This window comes from Ranitomeya variabilis, chromosome 3, assembly GCF_051348905.1.
Source record: "Ranitomeya variabilis isolate aRanVar5 chromosome 3, aRanVar5.hap1, whole genome shotgun sequence".
Lineage (NCBI taxonomy): Eukaryota > Metazoa > Chordata > Amphibia > Anura > Dendrobatidae > Ranitomeya > Ranitomeya variabilis.
Genome location: NC_135234.1, coordinates 77,333,097 through 77,354,696, shown reverse-complemented (window position 1 = coordinate 77,354,696; position 21,600 = coordinate 77,333,097). Strand labels below are relative to the sequence as shown.

Below are 21,600 nucleotides of genomic sequence, written 5' to 3'. Positions count from 1 at the left end.
CCATAGGAGCACATACGGGACCATATACACCGTAGGAGCACATACGGACCGGATACGCCATAGGAGCACATACGGGACCGGATACACCATAGGAGCACATATGGCACCGGATACACCATAGGAGCACATACGGGACCGGATACACCATAGAAGCAGTTTGGTCAGTGCTGCCTCTTGCTTACTGATGTTGCAGCCTCTGTGGCCTTTCAGTAAAGGTGTGTATATACTGACAGACATGTGACACTTACATTGCACACAGGGGACGTCCTTTCACTAAGCACGGGACTTACGAAGGTAATTGCTTGCACCAGAAGTTTTTAGGGTCTTCACAGCAAAAGGGGTGACTACATATGCACATGCCAATTTTTTCATTATTTGACCTCAAATTTAATTTTTGCCTATATTTTTCTCACTTCACTTCACTAACTTAAGACTATTTAGTGCTGATGTATCACAAATAGGATTACAAAAATATTTAAACCCAGGTTGTATTGTAACAAAATAGGTAAAAAGCCAAGGGGGTGAACAGTTTCACAAGCCACTGTACTAGTGTGGGCCCCATAGATCAGACATTTACTACCTATCCAATGTAGTCCTACTGTTTTGAAAGCTATGGACAGATTTCCCTTCCCTAACAGGCAGTTCACATTATGATCGTAAAATGGTTCTTCGGTCCAAACAGATAAGTGTGCAGTCCCTCTGTGTGACCTGTGCGCACTGGGGGGATTCGACAGTTTCAGACCCGGGACCGGAGGGTATGTGTGAGTTATACCTCTTCCTGGCCAGTGGGTATGGGCTGGCTCTCCATACACTTACATTGAGATAGGCTGCGCACTGTCTACTGACGTGACCGTACAGCTGGGGGTGTCCGATTAGACGGTGCGGCCTCCATACAAGTGTATGTATGCTGTACTTAACTATGCTTCCGATTCTCCATTTTTATGACAGGCATTTAAAAAAAAAAGTGCAATAAAGCTAAATATAAAAAACTTTTCTCTTTCATAAAGTTGGTCGATAGCACAGTTGCTCTACTTCTGGATCCACCGAATAATTTGCTGCGTGTTTTCCAAGTGCAGTCACTCGGTGGATGGCAGCATCGTTATGTGAACAGTTCCTTACACCTTATTCATAGAGTGCAGTCTGTGATGTTACTTACTCATGTGAGTCTAGAAATGCAAAACTCGGATAATGCTGGAAACAAACCCTAGGACCTGCTCTATCATTTCGAGGTACATCACCTAAGCATCTCACTGGTAGTTTATGTACAATGTTTCCACATTCTCACATTTGGTGGTGAACAACGAGTTAACACTTATCGGACAAGCATGAATGAGAAGTGAGAGACCACGTGGCTGCATCATCAGTGATCGGTCTCGGAAGTTTCCATAATCAGTATTTTCACTTTTTCAATATTTCACTAGGGGTACAACACATACAGCTGGTGAAAATCCCCGATGTCATCATACTCGCACCACAGGTTCGGCTCTGTTCACACTAGCATTAGGTAATTACCACGATGAAACAGAACAACAAAAGTACAGACGTGCTTTACTCCTCATGTGATGGACCCCCAACAGCGTTCATTATAGCGAGGTCCATCAGGTTTCTGTCATCTTGCCCATTCACTTATAGGACAAATAGAGCAGCGTGCAGTGGTTGTAATCAGAACCTGAAAATTACCCAGACAGCACTAAATAATAGTCTATCAGGTCCTAGTATTGGCCGGGGCACACGAAATGTTGCTCTGTAAAGGAAGTCCAGTAATGGGTAAACGGCACCGATCAAAAGTGGTAAAGAAACAGAACAAAGATAAAATGTTGCTCTTCTTCCTTCCTGTTTCAGTCTGTTACTCTACTGTGCTTAGCAAATACATAACATATTGGCAGACAAAAATATATCAAGTAAAGGGGCTGAATATATATATATTAGTAAAGAAACAGAAGGCAGCAGTCCAAAAAGTAGTTTCAAAATAAGGTGGACTTTATTAGGTCCACGTGGCGTGGCGACGTTTCGGCTATAAGCCTTTTTCAAGCTTGAAAAAGGCTTATAGCCGAAACGTCGCCACGCCACGTGGACCTAATAAAGTCCACCTTATTTTGAAACTACTTTTTGGACTGCTGCCTTCTGTTTTTTACTACTATATGTTGGCAAGCATGGATTGATTGCTGGGAGACTTTGCACCCATTTAACTTTTAGTGCTATTCCATTTTTTCTAACTCTCTCTCTAATATATATATATATATATATATATATATATATATATATATATATATATTATAGTATATACACAGTATGTGTGTATAGTGCAGCACATATTCAGATCGACACCGGGAAGAGCTGGGGGGAGCTCCTTCAGGAACATAGAAGACTAAGCATACGGGTCCGCACTGTTTATTCATAGCTCCTATACATCCTATATAACAAGGCTTTTTATGTTTTGTTCACATTTCCAGCTGTAATTTGCAGGCTTATTCCATAGATCGACCTAAACTAAAGCAGCCTGGCACTGACCGGTCAGAGTGCCAGCAGACATGAGACTGGGGATGCCCAAGTTCCCTATGTGACCACCGCTCCCATTCTCTGCTCACGGTCATGCACGCACTCTACTACTTTCATGAACCGATGGTAGTAAATGGCAGAAGTAGTAACTACAGCAGCCACATAGGGACTTTGAGACCCCTGTTCTCATGATCCCTATAGTTCCCCACTTTATGGCCCCCCCACTAATGATACAATTATTTATTAAAGCGTCTGCTTGGGACTTTTACATTGATGGCCTATCCTTAGGATCTTCCATCAATATCTGACCAGTGGGGGGTGACATCTGGCATCCCCACCAGTCAGCTGTGTCCAGTGCCGATACTCAGTTCCAGCTCTGTCAACAGTTTAGTGGCCGCGGCCGGATAATACACATCTGCATCCTCTTGATTTGAAGATTTATCGCCTATCGACCATATAGCTAAAGGGGTTGAACGGGATTTTTACATTGATGGCTCATCCTTAGTATAGATCATATATCTGATCAGTGGATAAGTGATAAATATGAATAGCTATAAATGTCAGCAACTATCCTATGGTTAGGTGATGAATGCTGCTTAGGGGGTAACCTTATAAAACATTATTTATAACCCATGCACAGGATAGATAATAAATGTATGATTGCTGCTGAGCCCCCAAACGACTAAAGAATTCCCCTATGTGAATGGAGCCGTAGTGAGCATGTGCGACCAGCGCACCTATAGACAGCACATGAAGCAGTGGTCGCACATGCTCACTACAGCTCCTCTCATTCAGGCACCTCATAATGAGTGGGGGTGCTAGAGTACTTTACCTGTCCTTTGCAAAGGTGATAAGTGTTGCTTATGGACAACCCATTAAAGTAGGCAGATGCACCGAGATAAATGGGAGTCAAGACAAATTTTAGAATTTTAAGTAAATTCAGTCACATTAGTGGAGCTTTATCACAACTGTTGGCCAACTGCAGATTTCCAAATGCATCGTATGCATCCTCCGAATAATGAGAACTGGAATCTGACTGGTTCTTATAGGATACAATTCTCTCAGTGTGTTTGGCAATAAACCCCATAACCGCTGACTCTTCACCCGGCGCTGTCAGCCGTACATCTGCACATTACTTACTTCTGCTGGAAGACGGACAATCGTGTTGTTCTTTGAAGAATACGTAATGTTGAAAGTAAAAAGAACAGTTTCATTCAATGGAGAACTGTAAAAATAAAAAATGCTGAGATAAAATATCGCTGCGTGCAAAGTGTATGAGCAAAACTATTCAGGCCATCCCTATAGTCTGTCTAATAACCCAATTGTTCAAGTAGTGCCCAATACCCAGCACACCAGCGAGGGATACTGCCTCTATAGGTCCCTCACTGGCACAAAACATTGGTCTCCTCCAATTAAAAAAAAAATACTTCAATTAAATACTTACCGTATTTTTCGGACTATAAGACGCACTTTTTCCCTCCAGATATGTGGAGGAAAATATGGGGGTGCGTCTTATAGTCCAGATGTACCTGCTCTTTCTGTGGTGGGTCACAGGAGGCTGGAGCCGGTGGCTGCAGATAACTCCTGTGCCCGCTGCTAAAGAGAAATGAATGAGGGCAATGAATATTCATTTCTCTTTAATAGCGTCTTGGTATGATTGGCCCCCATCCTCATCCCGGTATGCATGGCCCCATCAGAAAACATTAAAAAAAAAAAATTACACTTACCTTCCTGGTGCTCCCTCGCAGCATCTTGTTCCGAAGCTAGCAGCTGCTTTATGCTTGGCAGGGACGTCATACGCTGCTTGCAAGCTGAAGGGCAGCTGCCGGAATACTTACTGATCTACACGCCGGGGCTGTGTGCGCGGAGAGCAGCGAGTATTCATTGCTCTTCAGTAGTGCGCACAGTGTCAGCCGTCAGCTTCCTGCCACTGCCGGCGGCATTCACATGTGCCGCTACTTAAGAGAAATACATATTTACCTCTCTCCACGCCCAGAGAGGTGAATATTCATTTCTCTTAAGTAGAAGCACACGTGAACGCCAGCAACGGCAGGAAGCCAATGGCTGACACCGTGCGCATTACTGTCATGAATACCAGGACAGGGATGGTTGCCAATCATACCAGGTTAAGGATGGGGGCCCTGTATACTAGGACGAGATGGGGCCCTGCATACCAGGATAGGGATGGGGCCATGCATACTAGGACGAGATAGGGGCCCTGCATACCAGGATAGGGATAGGGCCATGCATACCAGGATAGGGATGGGGCCATGCATACCGGGATAGGGATGGGGCCCTGCATACCAGGATAGGGATGGGGCCCTGCATACCAGGATAGGGATGGGGCCCTGCATACCAGGATAGGGATGGGGCCCTGCATACCAGGATAGGGATGGGGCCATGCATACTAGGACGAGATAGGGGCCCTGCATACCAGGATAGGGATGGGGCCATGCATACTAGGACGAGATAGGGGCCCTGCATACCAGGATAGGGATGGGGCCCTGCATACCAGGATAGGGATGGGGCCCTGCATACCAGGATAGGGATGGGGCCATGCATACTAGGACGAGATAGGGGCCCTGCATACCAGGATAGGGATGGGGCCATGCATGCCAGGATAGGGATGGGGCCATGCATACCAGGATATGGATGGGGCCATGCATACCAGGATATGGATGGGGCCATGCATACCAGGATAGGGATGGGGCCATGCATACTAGGACGAGATAGGGGCCCTGCATACCAGGATAGGGATGGGGCCATGCATACCAGGATAGGGATGGAGCCATGCATACCAGGATAGGGATGGGGCCATGTATAGTAGGAAGAGATGGGGTCAAGCATACCAGGATAGGGATGGGGCCATGCATACTAGGACGAGATAGGGGCCCTGCATACCAGGATAGGGATGGGGCCATGCATACCAGGATAGGGATGGGGCCATGCATACTAGGACGAGATAGGGGCCCTGCATACCAGGATAGGGATGGGGCCCTGCATACCAGGATAGGGATGGGGCCATGCATACTAGGACGAGATAGGGGCCCTGCATACCAGGATAGGGATGGGGCCATGCATACCAGGATAGGGATGGGGCCCTGCATACCAGGATAGGGATGGGGCCCTGCATACCAGGATAGGGATGGGGCCCTGCATACCAGGATAGGGATGGGGCCATGCATACTAGGACGAGATAGGGGCCCTGCATACCAGGATAGGGATAGGGCCATGCATACCAGGATAGGGATGAGGGGGGCATGTTTATAAGGATGGGGATGAGGAGACCATTTATACCAGGATAGGGGATATTAAGTACAGAAATTCACCACATTTTTTTTCCTAATTTCCTCCTCTAAATCCTAGGTGCATCTTATGGTCCAAAAAATATGGTAATTAAAATGACTATAATTTGTCCAGCATCTCTAGAGATGGATTACAGCTGAAAACTGCAGTGAGCAGAAGGTTACAAGATAGTGAGGCTCCTCGTGGTCGGCACTCTGGGGTGATTTTTAAGGACTAAGACAATAAAGATTTTTAAAAAGTTGCAGATTTTGGCTTAAAATACACAAGTGTAAAGGTAAAATAACTCTCCCTGTTATTCCCACTTAAAAAGAAACAAAGGACATGAAAACAAAACAAATCTACCACAAATTATTCCCAGCAAAGTTCTGCATAATAATAATAGTAATAATCATTTACACTCACTCTACAGTAAGGCTCAGGTTTTTCACGCTTCCATTTTCTATGGTCACAACATCTGGGATAGAAATTGTGTTCTCGGCATGGAGCGCGGCCGATGATGGGGGGCTGTCAGCACCTGCAACTCAACAACATGTTCTCAGTGCCAACGTCCAGCAGTGACACAGTCTGCAGTTATTGGGGGCTAACTCAGGACTACTCACCGCTGAATACTAATAACCTGAGTAAGAGGAGGGCGAGCATCGCAGACTTTGGATTTAGGGTCCCCTCCATGGCTGTACGGCTTGTTCTGAGATGTGGAGAAGAAATTACCATCACACATTTTTAGAAGCGGACCCCCGACACCCCAGCTTCATCTCCAAATACCCGCTGCTTCTAGTAGACTTTTACATTACAGTGATTCCTACTGGACTTAAAGGGGATGTCCATTACTGGATAATACCTTACCAATGGGCTCGGAGGGGTGGGAAAAAAAACTAAACGGCTACTGAGCTCCCAGAGCAGTGCCACACACCACCATTGGAATAAGCTTCCGGCGAGGGCATCACCTGAGCGCTGCAGGCAATCAGTCGCCATTGATCAGCTGCAGCGTTCACATTTTGTCTTGACCGGAACCCAGAATCATCACCCTGCAGACCCAGGCAAGTGCCAATGCCCAATCGATACAGATTTCCATTGGCGACCTACAATGTAAATCCGCCATCATTCATGCACGCTACACTATGGAGCGGATTCAGGAGCTGAGCCTGCTCTATGCAGCGCGGCTGGTGGCCGTGTTATACTGCCGCCATCAGTAGTAGCGAGCTTTCATCACAGCAGTTTAAGTCAATAGTGACAGTGGCATTTATAGAAGCTCTCCTGCTCCTCATCACCATCCTCCTCTTCCCCTCAAAGTGTTTATGCTGACGACATACTGCAGTCATCATATTATACAGCACTGTGCTCTTACAATTGCTCTTTTTCCTTTTCTACCCAGCTAATTCTACATGTAGAAACAGGAAGTCTCTTGTCCCTGCCTTTATCATTCCCCTAGTCAACTCCTGACCTCAGCCCCCTCCATAGACTGTGGCCATGCACTGTGTCCAGGACACTGACCTGCGCGCCCTCCCGTCCAGCGCTGTCTGTCAGCAGACCGGCCGCTCCATACAGCCCCGAGTTCCTCAATTGTCGGTAAGCCCCGCCTTCTTCCTTGTTTACCTCGTGACACAGTAGCAGAGGAGGAGCCGGGCTCGGAGCTGGCCTTCTGACGCCATTTTTATGAAGCCTTTTTTTTCTGTAACTAATTGCATGGTTGAGCTTCAGGAAAATGGCGCCTGTACCGGGGACAGTGAAGTTTAGTGACGTTCTGGTGATAGTAGGCTGAGCCGCTGTCAGTGTCTGCCCGGCAGTGCTAGTGATCCTACAGATGGAGCTCGGGAAGGACTTCTTGGTGCTGGGCATAGATGTGGGCACCAGTTCTGTGAAGGCCGTGTTACTGGAGCCCACAGCCCGGGAGGTGCTGCACGGCCAGAGCCGGGACACAAGGGCAGGGCTGGAGAGCGAGTGTGGAGCCCAGGTGAGGCTGGAGGCTCCAGGGCTTGCTGGGAATACTAGTCCTTCAGCTGCAGGAGGGTGACAGGTTTATGCAAGTCTATATTAGGACGTTGCCCCATATGTGACCTGTAACTTGGCCTTCATAGAGTTTTTACTCAGTGACATGCAGATCTAACTATGTGTGTGTGTTTGTGTGTGTATATATATATATATATATATAACTAGCTATTGAACCCGTTCTACGCCCGGGTGGCGAGCATTTATATTGGTATATGGTCTCCATCCTGGTATGTGCTGCTCCCATCCTGCGTCCCCATCCTATCATGTGCTGCTGCATCCTGCATCCCTATCCTATCATGTGTGTGCCCCCATTCTGTCATGTGCTGCTCCCATCCTGTGCCCCCATTCTATCATGTGCTGCTCCATCCTGCATCCCTATCCTATCATGTGTGTGCCCCCATTCTGTCATGTGCTGCTCCCATCCTGTGCCCCCATTCTGTCATGTGCTGCTCCATCCTGCACCCCCATCCTGTCATGTGTGCGCCCCCATTCTGTCATGTGCTGCTCCCATCGTGCGCAATCATTCTGTCATGTGCTGCTCCCATCCCGCGCCCCCATTCTGTCATGTGCTGCTCCCATCCCGCGCCCCCATTCTGCCTGTTCCTGTTTCCATTCTGCCATATGTTGCTCCCATCTTTCTCTCTCCGGCTCTACTGCCCGAGTGCGGCGGTGCTGAGTGCGGGCGGCGGTGCTGAGTGCGGGCGGCTGTGGTGAGTGCGGGCGGCTGTGGTGAGTGCGGGTGGCTGTGGTGAGTGCGGGCGGCTGTGCTGGGCGCCAAGTGCTGGGGGCCTGAGCAGGCGGGACACCGGCGCGCTGTGGGGGTCAGGTGCCGGAGTCGCCGCTAGCTCAGGCCCCCGGCACTTGCTATATTTACCTGTCCCCCGTTCCATCGATGCGCTCTGCTCCATCCTCCACATCGTCTGGCTGTGACTGTTCAGTCAGAGGGCAGCGCGCATTAAGCGCGTCATCGTGCCCTCTGAACTGAACGTCACAGGCAGAGGATGTGGAGGATGGAGCAGAGCGCATCGATGGAACGGGGGACAGGTAAATATACTCACCCTCCTGGCTCGTCCCTGCTTCTCCGTTGGAGATCGCGGTGTGCGTTCAGTGCTCATGCATACCGCGATCTCCTGGGAGCGTCACTCTGTGGGGTCCAGACTGCGCCGGCGCTTGCGCAGTCTATAAAGGCTTCAGACAGAGTGATGCTCCCAGCGTTATATTATAGATATATATATATATATATATATATATATATATATATTTTTTTTTTTTAACTTAAATGCAAGAATGTTTGGCAAAAAACTTTTGCACCGTGTTCCTTTTAAATACTCTTTATTTCCAACATGTTCAACTTTGTGGTCATAAATCAGCTGAGAGGAACCCAGAAGAAGACACATGACCAGTAAACGCTGTAGGTTGGACGTTGCGTACATTCGCAGTGTCCAGATGTTACAGCACAGTGGATGGGGTTTCAAGAAATCCCATATCCACTATGTGTCCAGAGACGCCTGTGGATCACCCGTGGAGACGGACATGCGGCGCGTCTTTCCAGACCGCAGCATGTCTGTTTATCACCCGTACAATGTATTGGGTGTTTTGGTTCCGCACAGTTCAGTGATCACATGCGGATTCACCTGCATTCAATAGCCGGCAGTGCTTTGGACGGAGCGAACATGCTCTGCACACAAAGCTCTGCCACTTCCAGATCGTCTGCACATACTTAGTTACAATCTCTCCTGACTGTCAGAATGAGCTCACTGATGGATTTTCCGTTAACTCATTTAATTTAGAGTGTGACCGCTGTTTTAATTTTTGTTTCATAAATCAATAGTACACCTGAAAAGAAACAACTTGGTAATATACCTTATCACAAACAGTCTGCTTTTTTTTTTTTTCTCCTCCTGGACTGCTCATTTACTCTCAATTCATGCATTCAATGCAGACAGATTTTTCCCATTACTGAGATGGCAGTTGGTGCTTCTAAACCTCTATGGAGAAGTGAGGCGCTGGAGGCCGACACTGAACATTCTGCTGCAAGCGCTTCTGAAACCACAGTTACAATTTTCCATAGAATGTTATGAGCACCAACTGTCATCTCCTCTCTCAATAATGGGAAAGTCTGTACTTATTGCCGACATATTTTCCCCTTAAATTGAAATCTAGAGTCTCAATTTGCAGACACGGTGATTCGGGGCACTGCCTCTTGTCTGCAAATTGAGATTCTAGTTTGGCTTATAGCCCAAGTCATGTGGCAAGACTCGTTAAAGGGAACCTGTTAGCAGATTTTGCCACCGCCTTTCAGGGCTGATATACAGCATTCTATAATGCTGTACATAAGCCCCCAGTCCGACCTGCAAGTGAAGAAAAATAAGTTTTATTATATTCACCTGGGGGTGGTCCGGTCCGATGGGTGTCGCAGGTCCGGGTCTGGTGCCTCCCATCTTCTTATGATCGGCGCTCTCCTGTTGCTTTATGGATCCCCATCATAGTGCTTCTGCGCAGGCGTACTTATCTGTCCTGTTGAGGGCAGAGCAAAGTACTGCAGTGCGCAGGCACTTGGCCTCTGACCTTTCCCGACGCCTGTGCACTGCAGTACTTTGCTCTGCCCTCAACAGGACAGATAAGTACGCCTGCGCAGAAGCACTATGCTGGGGATCCATAAAGCAACAGGACGGCGGCGATCATAAGAAGATGGGAGAACCCGGACCTGCGACACCCATCGGACTGGACTGCCCCCTGGGTGAGTATAATAAAAGTTATTTTTCTTATCTTGCAGGTCGGATCTGGGGCTTACATGCAGCATTATAGAACGCTGTATATCAGCCCTGAAAGGCAGTGGCCACATCTTATAGCGGCAAAATCTGCTGGCAGGTTCCCTTTAACGGCTTGTTTCCATTTGCGAGAAACACGTCCGTATCTCGCATGTGGAAACCAAGCTCTGGTGCCGGCACTTAGGAGCGGAGCGTGCAGCTCCATGTGTTCCTATGCGGCCGCACGCTCCGCTCCGGAGTGCCGGCACCAGAGCTTGGTTTCTACATGCGAGACATGGATGCGTTTCTCGCAAGTGAAAAAAAGCCCTAAAGGGTCGATACTGACTTTTAGGATTGCTACTTCCTATACGTGGCGCTGAAGAGACAATTTGCATATTTCCCAGAGGAGCATTGTGGCTTATAAGTCTCCTCACTCTGACGTGTGACTCCACAAGGAGAAACGTTACCCCTTAGATCCCCGCCTTAGTCTCTCAGACAGCCAACTCAGATCTCATACTTTACGCTGACGAGGGGCAATAGCCCAAATCGGTATTTTCAAATTGAGATTCTGGTTTGGCTTTTATCCTGTGGCAAGGCTCATTAAAGAGTCAATATTGATGTTAACGACTGCAACTTCCAATAGGTGGCACTAGTCCTCTTCCTCTCTGAAGAGACAATTTGCGTCTTGAAATTGAATTTTGACACTGAATAATCGGTCTGATAAAAGCCAAATCAGAATCTCAATTTGTAGACACAGAATTTTGTGGTATTTCCTTTCATCATCGCAAAGTTCGAGATCTGATTTGGCTAGGTGAGAGGCTCTGGACTGGGTTCTGAGGAGTATCTTTTCTCCTTGTGGAGAGTGAGAAGCTAAACCTGGCATCTCAGACTGAGGAGACTTATAAGCCATGCATACTCTGGGAAACTAAATACGCAAATTTTCTCTTTAGAAAGGAAGAGAACTAGAACTCTAGTGCCACCTATTGGAATCAGTGATACTAAATTTTGATTTCCCAGAGGAGCATACATGGTTTATAAGTCTCCTCACTCTGGTATGCCAGGCTTAGCTTGTGACGCTCCACAAGGAGAAATATTATCCTTTAGACACCAGTCTAGCAGCAGAAAGAAACACATTTTTCTGATAAGATATATTACAAAGTTTCTTTTTTTCATGTTAACTATTGATTTATGAAAATAAATTAAAATGACGTTTACTCTTTGGGAAGAATTTTTTTTAATCCCTTAAAGTTGGACGACCTCTTTAACGTAGGTTGTGTGCGACTATCATTTGCTTTTGATAGGTCTGCAATTTTGGATTTCGTTATACAGTAAAATTCTAAACACGGACAGTAAAATAGGGTTGTATGAGCGCACCCTTACTGTCCCAGAGTCACCGCGTAAACTACCTGTGCCAGCATTTAGGATTCAACATCAGAACTGTCTGCAGCAGATCAGCCGTGTGAGAACATGCCCCGGGCGATGATCTGCAGCAATCAGTTTCCTCATCAGTATGTCAGAAGAGTAAATCGTGGGAAAATGGCTCTGTTAGTCAGCGGCAGACACATTGTCATCAGATTTGGGGCAGCTTACAAATGACAAAGATGTTCTGCAGGAGCTGTGCTACATGGCCTAATCTGTGTGGATCGGAGATCGGACAAACACTACCTTTGTCCATTAAAATAATTAAAAGGAACCTGTCACCTCCACAAACACAGATACCGGGGTAATCTGCTGGTGAATAGTGTTTAATCCTGTGTAGCCAATTTACTGGGTAAGCAACTACAGGGAGAAAAGGAAGTTTTATTCTCCCTGCAGCCGCTGTAGGGAGCGGTTATAGTCACCGATCACTATACAGTGAGAGCGGCTGTGATCACTCCCCCAGCGCTTTAAGTGACAGCCTGATCTGCACACAAATGCCGCAGAACTGTCTGTCAATCAATGTGCCGAGTAGTGATCACAGCCGATTGTGTATAGTATATTGGTAACTCGATACTGTATAGTGATCGGTAACTCTAACCACTCCCTACACCGCCCCAATAACTGGAAGTGAGCAGCTGCAGGGAGGATATACATTCATTTTTCTCCCTTTGTACGCACTGCTTCGGTACTTGGCTAAACAGGATCTAAATGGTATTTATCTCAAGGTAAATGCCACTTCTGGAGGTGACAGGTTCCCTTTAAAAATTATAACGATTAGTTGATCTGTCCTAAATTGGAACGTTTTAGGGTTTGTGCAGATGTTCAGTAATCGGCAGCTCTTTGGCCGCAGCATATTTTCGCTGCATACGAAGCGCTGCCATCTATTGAACACAGGTGATTCCACATGTGTTCATTGAACCGTGCGGAATCACTGCACACAATACATTGGATGGATGATATTTATATTGCGGAGATGGAGCGTCTCCGCAAGATAAATTGACATGCTGCAGTCTGGAAAGATGCACCGCATGTCCGTCTCCGCTGGTGATCCGTGAGCGCCGCTGCACGCATAGTGGAGATGGGATTTCTTGAAATCTCATCCACTATGCTATAACATCGAGACGCTGTGGATGTACACCGTGTCCAACCCGCAGCGTTTACTGACCGTGGGAACATACCCTTAGGGTTCCCTGCTAGCACAAAACATAACCTTAATGGTATGTGCACATGGGACAATTCTGGGGAAAAAAATTAGCAGTCATCTGTTCATACTCCTACTGTGATGGCGTGCTGTATACAAAGATTACCACTGCAGCTAATCACTAGGAATGCCATACATGTCAGCTGAGGACAGTGACTAGCTGCAGCGGTCACGTATATGTGTGGCTTACCATCACTGTATCGATGGAGACAATCAGCTTTTGGGTACAAATAAGTACAGTCAGTACTTTTTTTTTGTTATTTTATCAACTTTCTGGCACTCAACTTTTTTTTTTTTATAGATCTTGCACATCCTCTCTAAAATTGTGAGATCACTGTTTTACTTTTTTGTTTCAGGGAAAAGAACAAGATGTCTGTCGGATAATACGGGCTCTAAATGATTGCTTGGCGGCTCTGCCCAGAGAAAAGCTGCGAAAAGTCTCACGAATCGGCGTGTCTGGGCAAATGCACGGAGTCGTATTCTGGAGAACTGGTGAAGGTGAAAAAAAGTGTTTTCTTCCCAACCTGTGACGCCACGTAGGCGTCATGAAAGTCGGTGCAAATCTGACCTGTGATGCCTATGTGGCATCATGGCAGGATCGCGCTCCTGCAGATCGGATGAACGGGTTAACTCAAATGTCACCCGACCTGCAGGTACAGGAGGAGTTGTACTTGAGCCCGGGGGGGTGGCTTTGCCCCCCCGTGGCTACGATCGCTCTGATTGGCTGTTGAAACTGAAACAGCCAATCAGAGCAGTTGTTATATTTCACCAATGAAACTTGGGGAAATATTACAATCCAGCCATGGCCGATGCTGCAATACCATCGGCCATGGATGGTGACTGTGATCTGCCCCCAGCCACCAACTGACGGCGGCGATCTACCGCCGCCGTCAGTCTTTCCTCCCCTCCGTCCTGTCCTCTGCTGCCCTCCTCTCCCCTCCGTCCTGTCTTCGGCTCCCCCGCGCTCCGATCCACCCCCCCCACACGTCGCGAATCCCGGTGTCCGTCCGTCTACCGCCATGGGCGCCGCCATCTTCCAAAATGGCAGGCGCAGTGCGCCCGCCGAATCTGCCGGCTGGCAGATTCATTCATTCCAGGTACATTTTGATCACTGTGATAGGTTCTATCACAGTGATCAAAATAAAAAATAGTAAATACACCCCCCCCATTTATCACCCCCATAGGTAGGGAAAATAAATAAAGAAAATATATTTATTTTTATTTTTCCACTAGGGTTAGGGTTGGAATTAGGGTTAGGGTTGGAATTAGGGTTAGGGTTGGAATTGGGGTTAGGGTTGGGATTAGGGTAAGGCTTGTGGTTAGGGTTATGGTTAGGGTTGGGATTAGGGTTAGGGGTGTGTTGGGGTTAGGGTTATGGTTAGGGTTGGGATTAGGGTTAGGGGTGTGTTGGGGTTAGTGTTGGAGTTAGAATTGAGGGGTTTCCACTGTTTAGGCACATCAGGGGCTCTCCAAATGCGACATGGCGCCACCATTAATTCCAGCCAATCTTGCATTCAAAAAGTCAAACAGTGCTCCCTCCCTTCCGAGCCCCGACGTGTGCACAAACAGTGGTTTACCCCAACATATGGGGCATCAATGTACTCAGGAAAAATTGCACAACTTTGGGGGTCTAGTTTCTCCTGTTACCCTTGTGAAAATACAAAATTGGGCTAAAAAATTTATTTTTTGTGGGAAAAAAAATGATTTTTTATTTTCACGGCTCTGTGTTATAAAATTCTATGAAGCACTTTAGGCTTTAAAGTGCTCACCACACATCTAAATAAGTTTCTTGGGGGTTCTAGTTTCCAAAATGGGGTCACTTGTGGGGGAGCTCCAATGTTTAGGCACACAGTGGCTCTCCATATGCGACATGGTGTCCGCTAATGATTGGAGCTAATTTTCCATTCAAAAAGTCAAATGGCGCTCCCTCCCTTCCGAGCCCTGCCGTGTGCACAGACAGTGGTTTATGACCACATATGAGGTATCGGTGTACTCGGGAGAAATTGCCCAACAAATTTTAGGATCCATTTTATCCTTTGCCCATGTGAAAATGAAAAACTTGAGGCTAAAAGAAAAGTTTTGTGAAAAAAAAAAAGTACTTATTCATTTTTATGGATCAATTTGTGAAGCACCTGGGGGTTCAAAGTGCTCACCTTACATCTAGATAAGTTCCTTAGGGGGTCTAGTTTCCAAAATGGGGTCACTTGTGGGGGAGCTCCAATGTTTAGGCACACAGGGGCTCTCCAAACGCGACATGGTGTCCGCTAACGATTGGAGCTAATTTTCCATTCAAAAAGTCAAACGGCGCTCCTTCCCTTCTGAGCCCTGCCGTGCACCCAAACAGTGGTTTACCCCCACATGTGGAGTATCAGTGTACTCAGGACAAATTGGACGACAACAACGTTCATGGTCCACTTTCTCGTTTTACCCTTGGGAAAATAAAAAAAATGTTGCTAAAAGATCATTTTTGTGACTAAAAAGTTAAATGTTCATTTTTTCCTTCCATGTTGCTTCTGCTGCTGTGAAGCACCTGAAGGATTAATAAACTTCTTGAATGTGGTTTTGAGCACCTTGAGGGGTGCAGTTTTTAGAATGGTGTCACTTTGGGGTATTTTCTGTTATGTACACCCCTCAAACTGACTTCAAATGTGATGTGGTCACTAAAAAAAATGGTTTTGTAAATTTTGTTGTAAAAATGAGAAATCGCTGGTATACTTTTAACCCTTATAACTTCCTAACAAAAAAAAAAATGTTGTTTCCAAAATTGTGCTGATGTAAAGTAGACATGTTATTTATTAACTATTTTGTGTCACATAACTCTCTGGTTTAACAGACTAAAAATTCTAAATTTGAAAATTGCAACATTTTCAAAATGTTCGCCAAATTTCCAATTTTTTTCACAAATAAACGCAAACATTATTGTCCTAAATTTACTACTAACATGAAGCCCGATATGTCATGAAAAAACAATCTCAGAATCGCTAGGATCCGTTGAAGCGTTCCTGAGTTATTACCTCATAAAGGGACACTGGCCAGAATTGCAAAAAATGGCCAGGTCATTAAGGTCAAAATAGGCTGGGTCATGAAGGGGTTAAAAAAAAAAAAACCTCGGCAATTATACCCGGGGCTCTAGAATCCAGGAATAGGCCCCCCTGTCATGAATGAATGAAGGTGCGGATTCTCCACCTCCGCCCTTTTTATTTTCATTGGGACGTCTGGATAAAGCGGACTACAACGCTCAGCAATTTCTAGCCGTCCCATAGACAATTGATGAAGCGGAGGTCGAGCTTGTGCGCCTCCTCTCCAACCACAGTGGGGCTCTGGTTTCTGTTTTTTTTGGGATGGTTGGAGCTGTTCGATAGGGGATTATTTCTGATTTTGGGAATAATCCTCTAGGACCCTATGCAATGTTAGTGGATGTGTTAATTTGTGAAGCTGCGGCGCTCCTCTGCAATCAGGAAGGCATTTATGGATCTTTTTTTTTTATTATTATTATTACTAGGATGTCATTGGATTAACAGCGAAAATCTCAGGGTTTTTGAGCCAAAAGAAGTCAGCCGACTCATCACCTGGGAAGATGGACGATGCACTACAGACTTCTTATCCTCCTTACCACAGCCGCAGTCCCATCTGAACGTGGCGTCCGGCTTCGGCTGCACTACTGTATTCTGGTATTTAAAGAACAGGTAAAATATAGAATTAAGACAGAAAAGTCCCAAAATTGAAAAATGTGTCAAAAAGCAATAATTATTTCCTTAAAAATGTGAATTGTTGTAGCTGGTAAATGTTTTGACTATAGGGATATACAGATGGTTGAGTGCGGTAAAGTAACCTTTTTCTGGGTTATTGGTTAGTTAACGTCAACCGGCTCTTACAAAAAAACTGTGGTCCAGTTAAAGCAGCTTTATGTGCATATACGACCAGATTTGCATACTCTATAATTTGCCTCTGTTGTCCTTCTGAAATGGCAGTTCCTTCTAATCAGTATGCTGCCAGCACTATAGGTGCATGAACTTCCTTTCCCCTCATTTGCCAGTATGATTTCCTAAATTCACTAACTGAAGTGGACTAACAATATTAAAACTTCTACTCTTTGATTATTAAAACAGTACATTCATACCCACCATGTTTTTTGCAGTTTATTCGCTATGGCCCTTTTGATTCACGTTCAGGTCATATTGTGGATACTAATATGATAAAAAAATAATTAACAATCGTGTACTGTTCTTGTATCAATTGTTGAGTATCAAATTTATCATTCTCCAAGGAGCTTTTCTAATCGTTCAATAAATACATTAGATACCGTTAATAATACGCATATACCCCTCATGGCACATAAATAATTATGCTCAATGTGTCAGTACTAGGAGAATTTTTATATATTATCCCCCTATTTTTTAATATGACTCTTAACTAGTGATGAGCGAACGTGCTTCGATAAGGTGTTATCAGAGCATGCTCGGGTTTTATTGGAGTACCTGGGGTATGCTCGTATATTATGTTCGAGTCCCTGCGGCTGATTGCAGCGATGTATCACTTACTTGCCTGCTAGCTGTAGTTTTGATGAAATTACTGTTTTATCAGCAAAAGGCTAGTAAAGCTGCTGCCATTTCTCCTCCATATTCACGAGCTCTGTGGAAACCCCGCCCCCACCACTGGTTGGCAGCTTTCTGCCTATGCACAGTGTACAGTGAAAGCGCTGTGGGTGGGGTTATACACAGCTCAGCATTCAGAGAACTGCTAGATGTACTGCAGAGAAAACTGTGATTTTATTAAAACTACAGCAAGCAGCCCAGTGAGTGACACATCACTGGAATCAGGATCTATGTCCTTTTATCATACTGGTAACACAGACTTGGTGGCAGATTTTGGTTAAAGAAAAACACCAATTTTCAACAATGTACAAAATTGCATTGTACCTAAAACGCTGCATTCTTTCCTTATGTAAATAATATGATTTTCTTACTGTATCATGGATCTATCTGTTGTGTGAAGACGTATACATAGGACTGTCACTGGGGGACAATAACAGAGTGATCTCACCAGATACAGGGCGGCAGGTCACATGAATTTCCTGTGTGTCCTAAAGGCAGATGCCAGGAATCCACAGGACTGCGGCCGTCACATGCCTTTTAAAGTCAGTGATCTAAACTATTCCTGGGATGTCAGATCAGCAAAATCTGCAAATAAAAATCTGAAATAGTTTGTGCTTGTAATGGCTTCCGGGAATACTGTACTGTTTTTTCTTTTATCCTCATCGGCTTACACTAGCTTATCATAAAATCCAGTATTACACACAGACCGCAGGTCAAGCGCTGCTGCTCCTGACATGGTGACAGTCAATCAGTATCTAATGCCTTCCTGGGACTTGTTGGACTTGTAAGTTATGAGTATGCACCGAATGGCTTGACTTGCACATATTTTTTATATGGACTACAATAAAGACAATTTGGATCTGGTCCCTTGGAATTCTCCTGGGAATCTGCTTTGCTGCTGCAGCCAATCACTGGGCTCAACAGATCATGCTGTCTACATCAGAGCTACATCTGAGCCCAGTGATTGGCTGCAGTGGTCATATTCACTGTAGTCGTGACATCACTACTGCAGGCTGTCTACAAAGACAGGAGCAGAAAGGCAGCACTGGACCTTTTAAGAGTCCATGAAACCTGAGTTTATTATTTTTAAGGATGTCATATACATTAGATTGCGGTAATCTGAACCAGAAAATTGACTAATGTGTATTCGAGTCTCCTGCCGCTAAAGTGACTGTTAATGTCCGGGGAGAGGAGCATCTTGTAGATTGTGAGCCCTCGCGGGCAAGGTCCTCTCTCCCCCTGTACCAGTTGTGACCTGTATTATTTAAGGTTATTGTACTTGTTTTTATTATGTATACCCCTCCTCACATGTAAAGCGCCATGGAATAAATGGCGCTATAATAATAAATAATAATAATGTTGGATAACTCCCAGTACTTGTGTTCCTACAGGAGATGATGTGTCACATTTAGTGATGAGCGCCAGTGCTCGTTACTCGAGTTTCCCCAGGGTGCTCGGGTACACACCGAGTATCGCGGGTGCTCGAGTGACATATTCGAGTCCAGCGGCCTCTTGTTTCGCGGCTGTTAGAGAGCCACAAAAAACATGCAAGGATTGCCTGACATACACGGCCAATCCCCGCATGTTTTGTAGCTGTCAAACAGCCTCGAAACATGTGGCCGCTGGGAGTCGAAAATGTCACTTGAGCACCGGCGATACTCGGTGCGTACCCGAGCACTTGCGCTCATCACTAGCCACATTGTCTTGTTGCTTATTTCTCTACTTTTCCCATTGAAAATGCTCTTCCAAATATGAGAGTGCATGTATATGGTGGTCAGGAGACAATACATTCAGCCCACCACAATTTTTAGGCTTATGGGCACCTTTCCTAGAGGTTCTTCCTAGGTCAATAGGATATATTCTAAAATGGTGATCGATGCCATTTGGCTACCGGGATCACATGGACATATGTTTGATTGCTCTCCAAACACTGCAGACAGAGCACCTGCCCCTGGAAAAGGACGACAAAGCTGTGGATGGGTGTTGTCCTAAGGTTGGCTCATCTCCTGACCTGTCCCTTCATGTATTGTACAGGCCTGACCTCCTTCAGCAATATGACGCTGCTGGTACAATCCAGGACTACGTGGTCTCCATGCTGTGCGGCCTCCAGAGACCGGTGATGTCGGGGCAGAATGCCGCTAGTTGGGGCTATTTTAATACCAGAACCAAAACCTGGAACACAGATATGTAAGTAGTGTCTTGTATCTTGTACGTTTGTAGATTTCCGCTTACAACACCTCTCAGGTGTTACCATTACCTATTCATGCTACTATTAGGCCAGGGCCGCACTGAGACTTTTAGGGTCCTGTGACTGATTTTTACCTTTGGAGGTAAAGCTACCGTCCACAGGAATACACTGAACTGTGCGCCATCTTGTGGACTGCAGCTGTCTCTCCATGTGACTGAGAACAAGCTCGGCGTCAGCCACACCAGTAAAGGTACCTTCACACTGAACAACTTTCCAACGAGAACGACAACGATCCGTGACGTTGCAGCGTCCTGGATAGCGATATCGTTGTGTTTGACACGCAGCAGCGATCTGGATCCCGCTGTGATATCGTTGGTCGGAGCTAGAAGGCCAGCACCTTATTTCGTCGCTGGATCACCCGCTGTCATCGCTGGATCGGTGTGTGTGACACCGATCCAGCGATGTGTTCACTTGTAACCAGGGTAAACATCAGGGTTACTAAGCGCAGGGCCGCGCTTAGTAACCCGATATTTACCCTGGTTGCCATTGTAAAAGTAAAAAAAAAACACTACATACTCACCTTCTGATGTCTGTCACGTCCCCCGGCGTCCACGCGCTGCTGCAGGGAGCTTTCCCTTCACTGACTGTGTGAGCGACGGCCGGCCGTAAAGCAGAGCACAGCGGTGACGTCACCGCTGTTACTGCCGGCGCCGCTGACACATTCAGTGCAGGGAAAGCTCCCTGCAGCAGCGCGTGGACGCCGGGGGACGTGACAGACTTCAGAAGGTGAGTATGTAGTGTTTTTTTTTTTACTTTTACAATGGTAACCAGGGTAAATATCGGGTTACTAAGCGCGGCCCTGCACTTAGTAACCCGATGTTTACCCTGGTTATCCGGGTGCTGCAGGGGGATTTCGGCATCGTTGAAGACAGTTTCAACGATGCCGAAGTCTTTCCCCAGATCGTTAGTCGCTGGAGAGAGCTGTCTGTGTGACAGCTCCCCAGCGACCACACAACGACTTACCAACGATCACGATCGCTGGTCGTGATCGTTGGTAAGTCGCTTAGTGTAACGGTACCTTTAAGATCTGAGCTTAGCTACCGCACTGCAGGTGGGAAAAATAAACAGATTAAAGCCAAGATCCTGGTAAAAATTACTTCCCAGAATGCAAATAATGGAGGACGCTTACTCTCTACTTTCTGCTCTTTCTCAGTGTCTGAGTAAGTGAGCTCTTCCTCCTCACTCTCGGGCTCCACATCATGTGGAGGTAATGGTCGGCACAAACTATGTGATGTCCAAACCATTATCAAAAGTTGAAGCATTTTTTTTTTTCGGTAACAGCAAAACTGATGCTTGTCCTTTTTGTACAATCACATCTACATATCCTGATCACTTGTGTAGAACCCGGTGATGTCACCATTATGCATCACCCCTGTGTGACTTATCACATATAACCCAGCACATTACTCCAATCTTTATCTACCTGCCTATCAATGAATTTCTGCTGTTCTACTGCCCATTCCTTATAGACGGCCAAATGACTGGACCAGTATTCACCAAATTCGGCACATACATAAATCTGGCTCTTTCAAAGGTTTTAGACCGTGTTTCAACTCTCTAGAACCTACTGTTCTCGAGGTATTCGCCAAAAAA

At 46.1% G+C, this 21,600-nt stretch overlaps 2 protein-coding genes across 3 annotated transcripts in view; one reads left to right on the top strand and one right to left on the bottom strand.

The window, feature by feature from the left end:
* Nucleotides 1–7,641, bottom strand: part of CTNS (cystinosin, lysosomal cystine transporter) — a 30,383-nt gene extending 22,742 nt beyond the window's left edge. The window contains exons 1-4 of one of the 2 annotated variants that reach the window (XM_077294223.1): nt 7,301–7,641; nt 6,405–6,493; nt 6,208–6,319; nt 3,640–3,724 (exon numbers count right to left, since the gene is read on the bottom strand). In XM_077294223.1, the coding sequence (XP_077150338.1) occupies nt 3,640–3,724; nt 6,208–6,319; nt 6,405–6,493; nt 7,301–7,641 (627 nt within the window). Of the gene's footprint in view, nt 1–3,639; nt 3,725–6,207; nt 6,320–6,404; nt 6,494–7,296 lie in introns of both variants that reach the window. The other variant, XM_077294225.1, reaches the window with a different exon arrangement.
* SHPK (sedoheptulokinase) overlaps nt 7,607–21,600 on the top strand; it is a 34,886-nt gene continuing 20,892 nt past the window's right edge. The window contains exons 1-4 of the mRNA XM_077294226.1: nt 7,607–7,756; nt 13,521–13,662; nt 16,667–16,850; nt 19,794–19,946. Coding sequence (XP_077150341.1) covers nt 7,607–7,756; nt 13,521–13,662; nt 16,667–16,850; nt 19,794–19,946 — 629 coding nt within the window. The remainder of the gene's footprint in view (nt 7,757–13,520; nt 13,663–16,666; nt 16,851–19,793; nt 19,947–21,600) is intronic.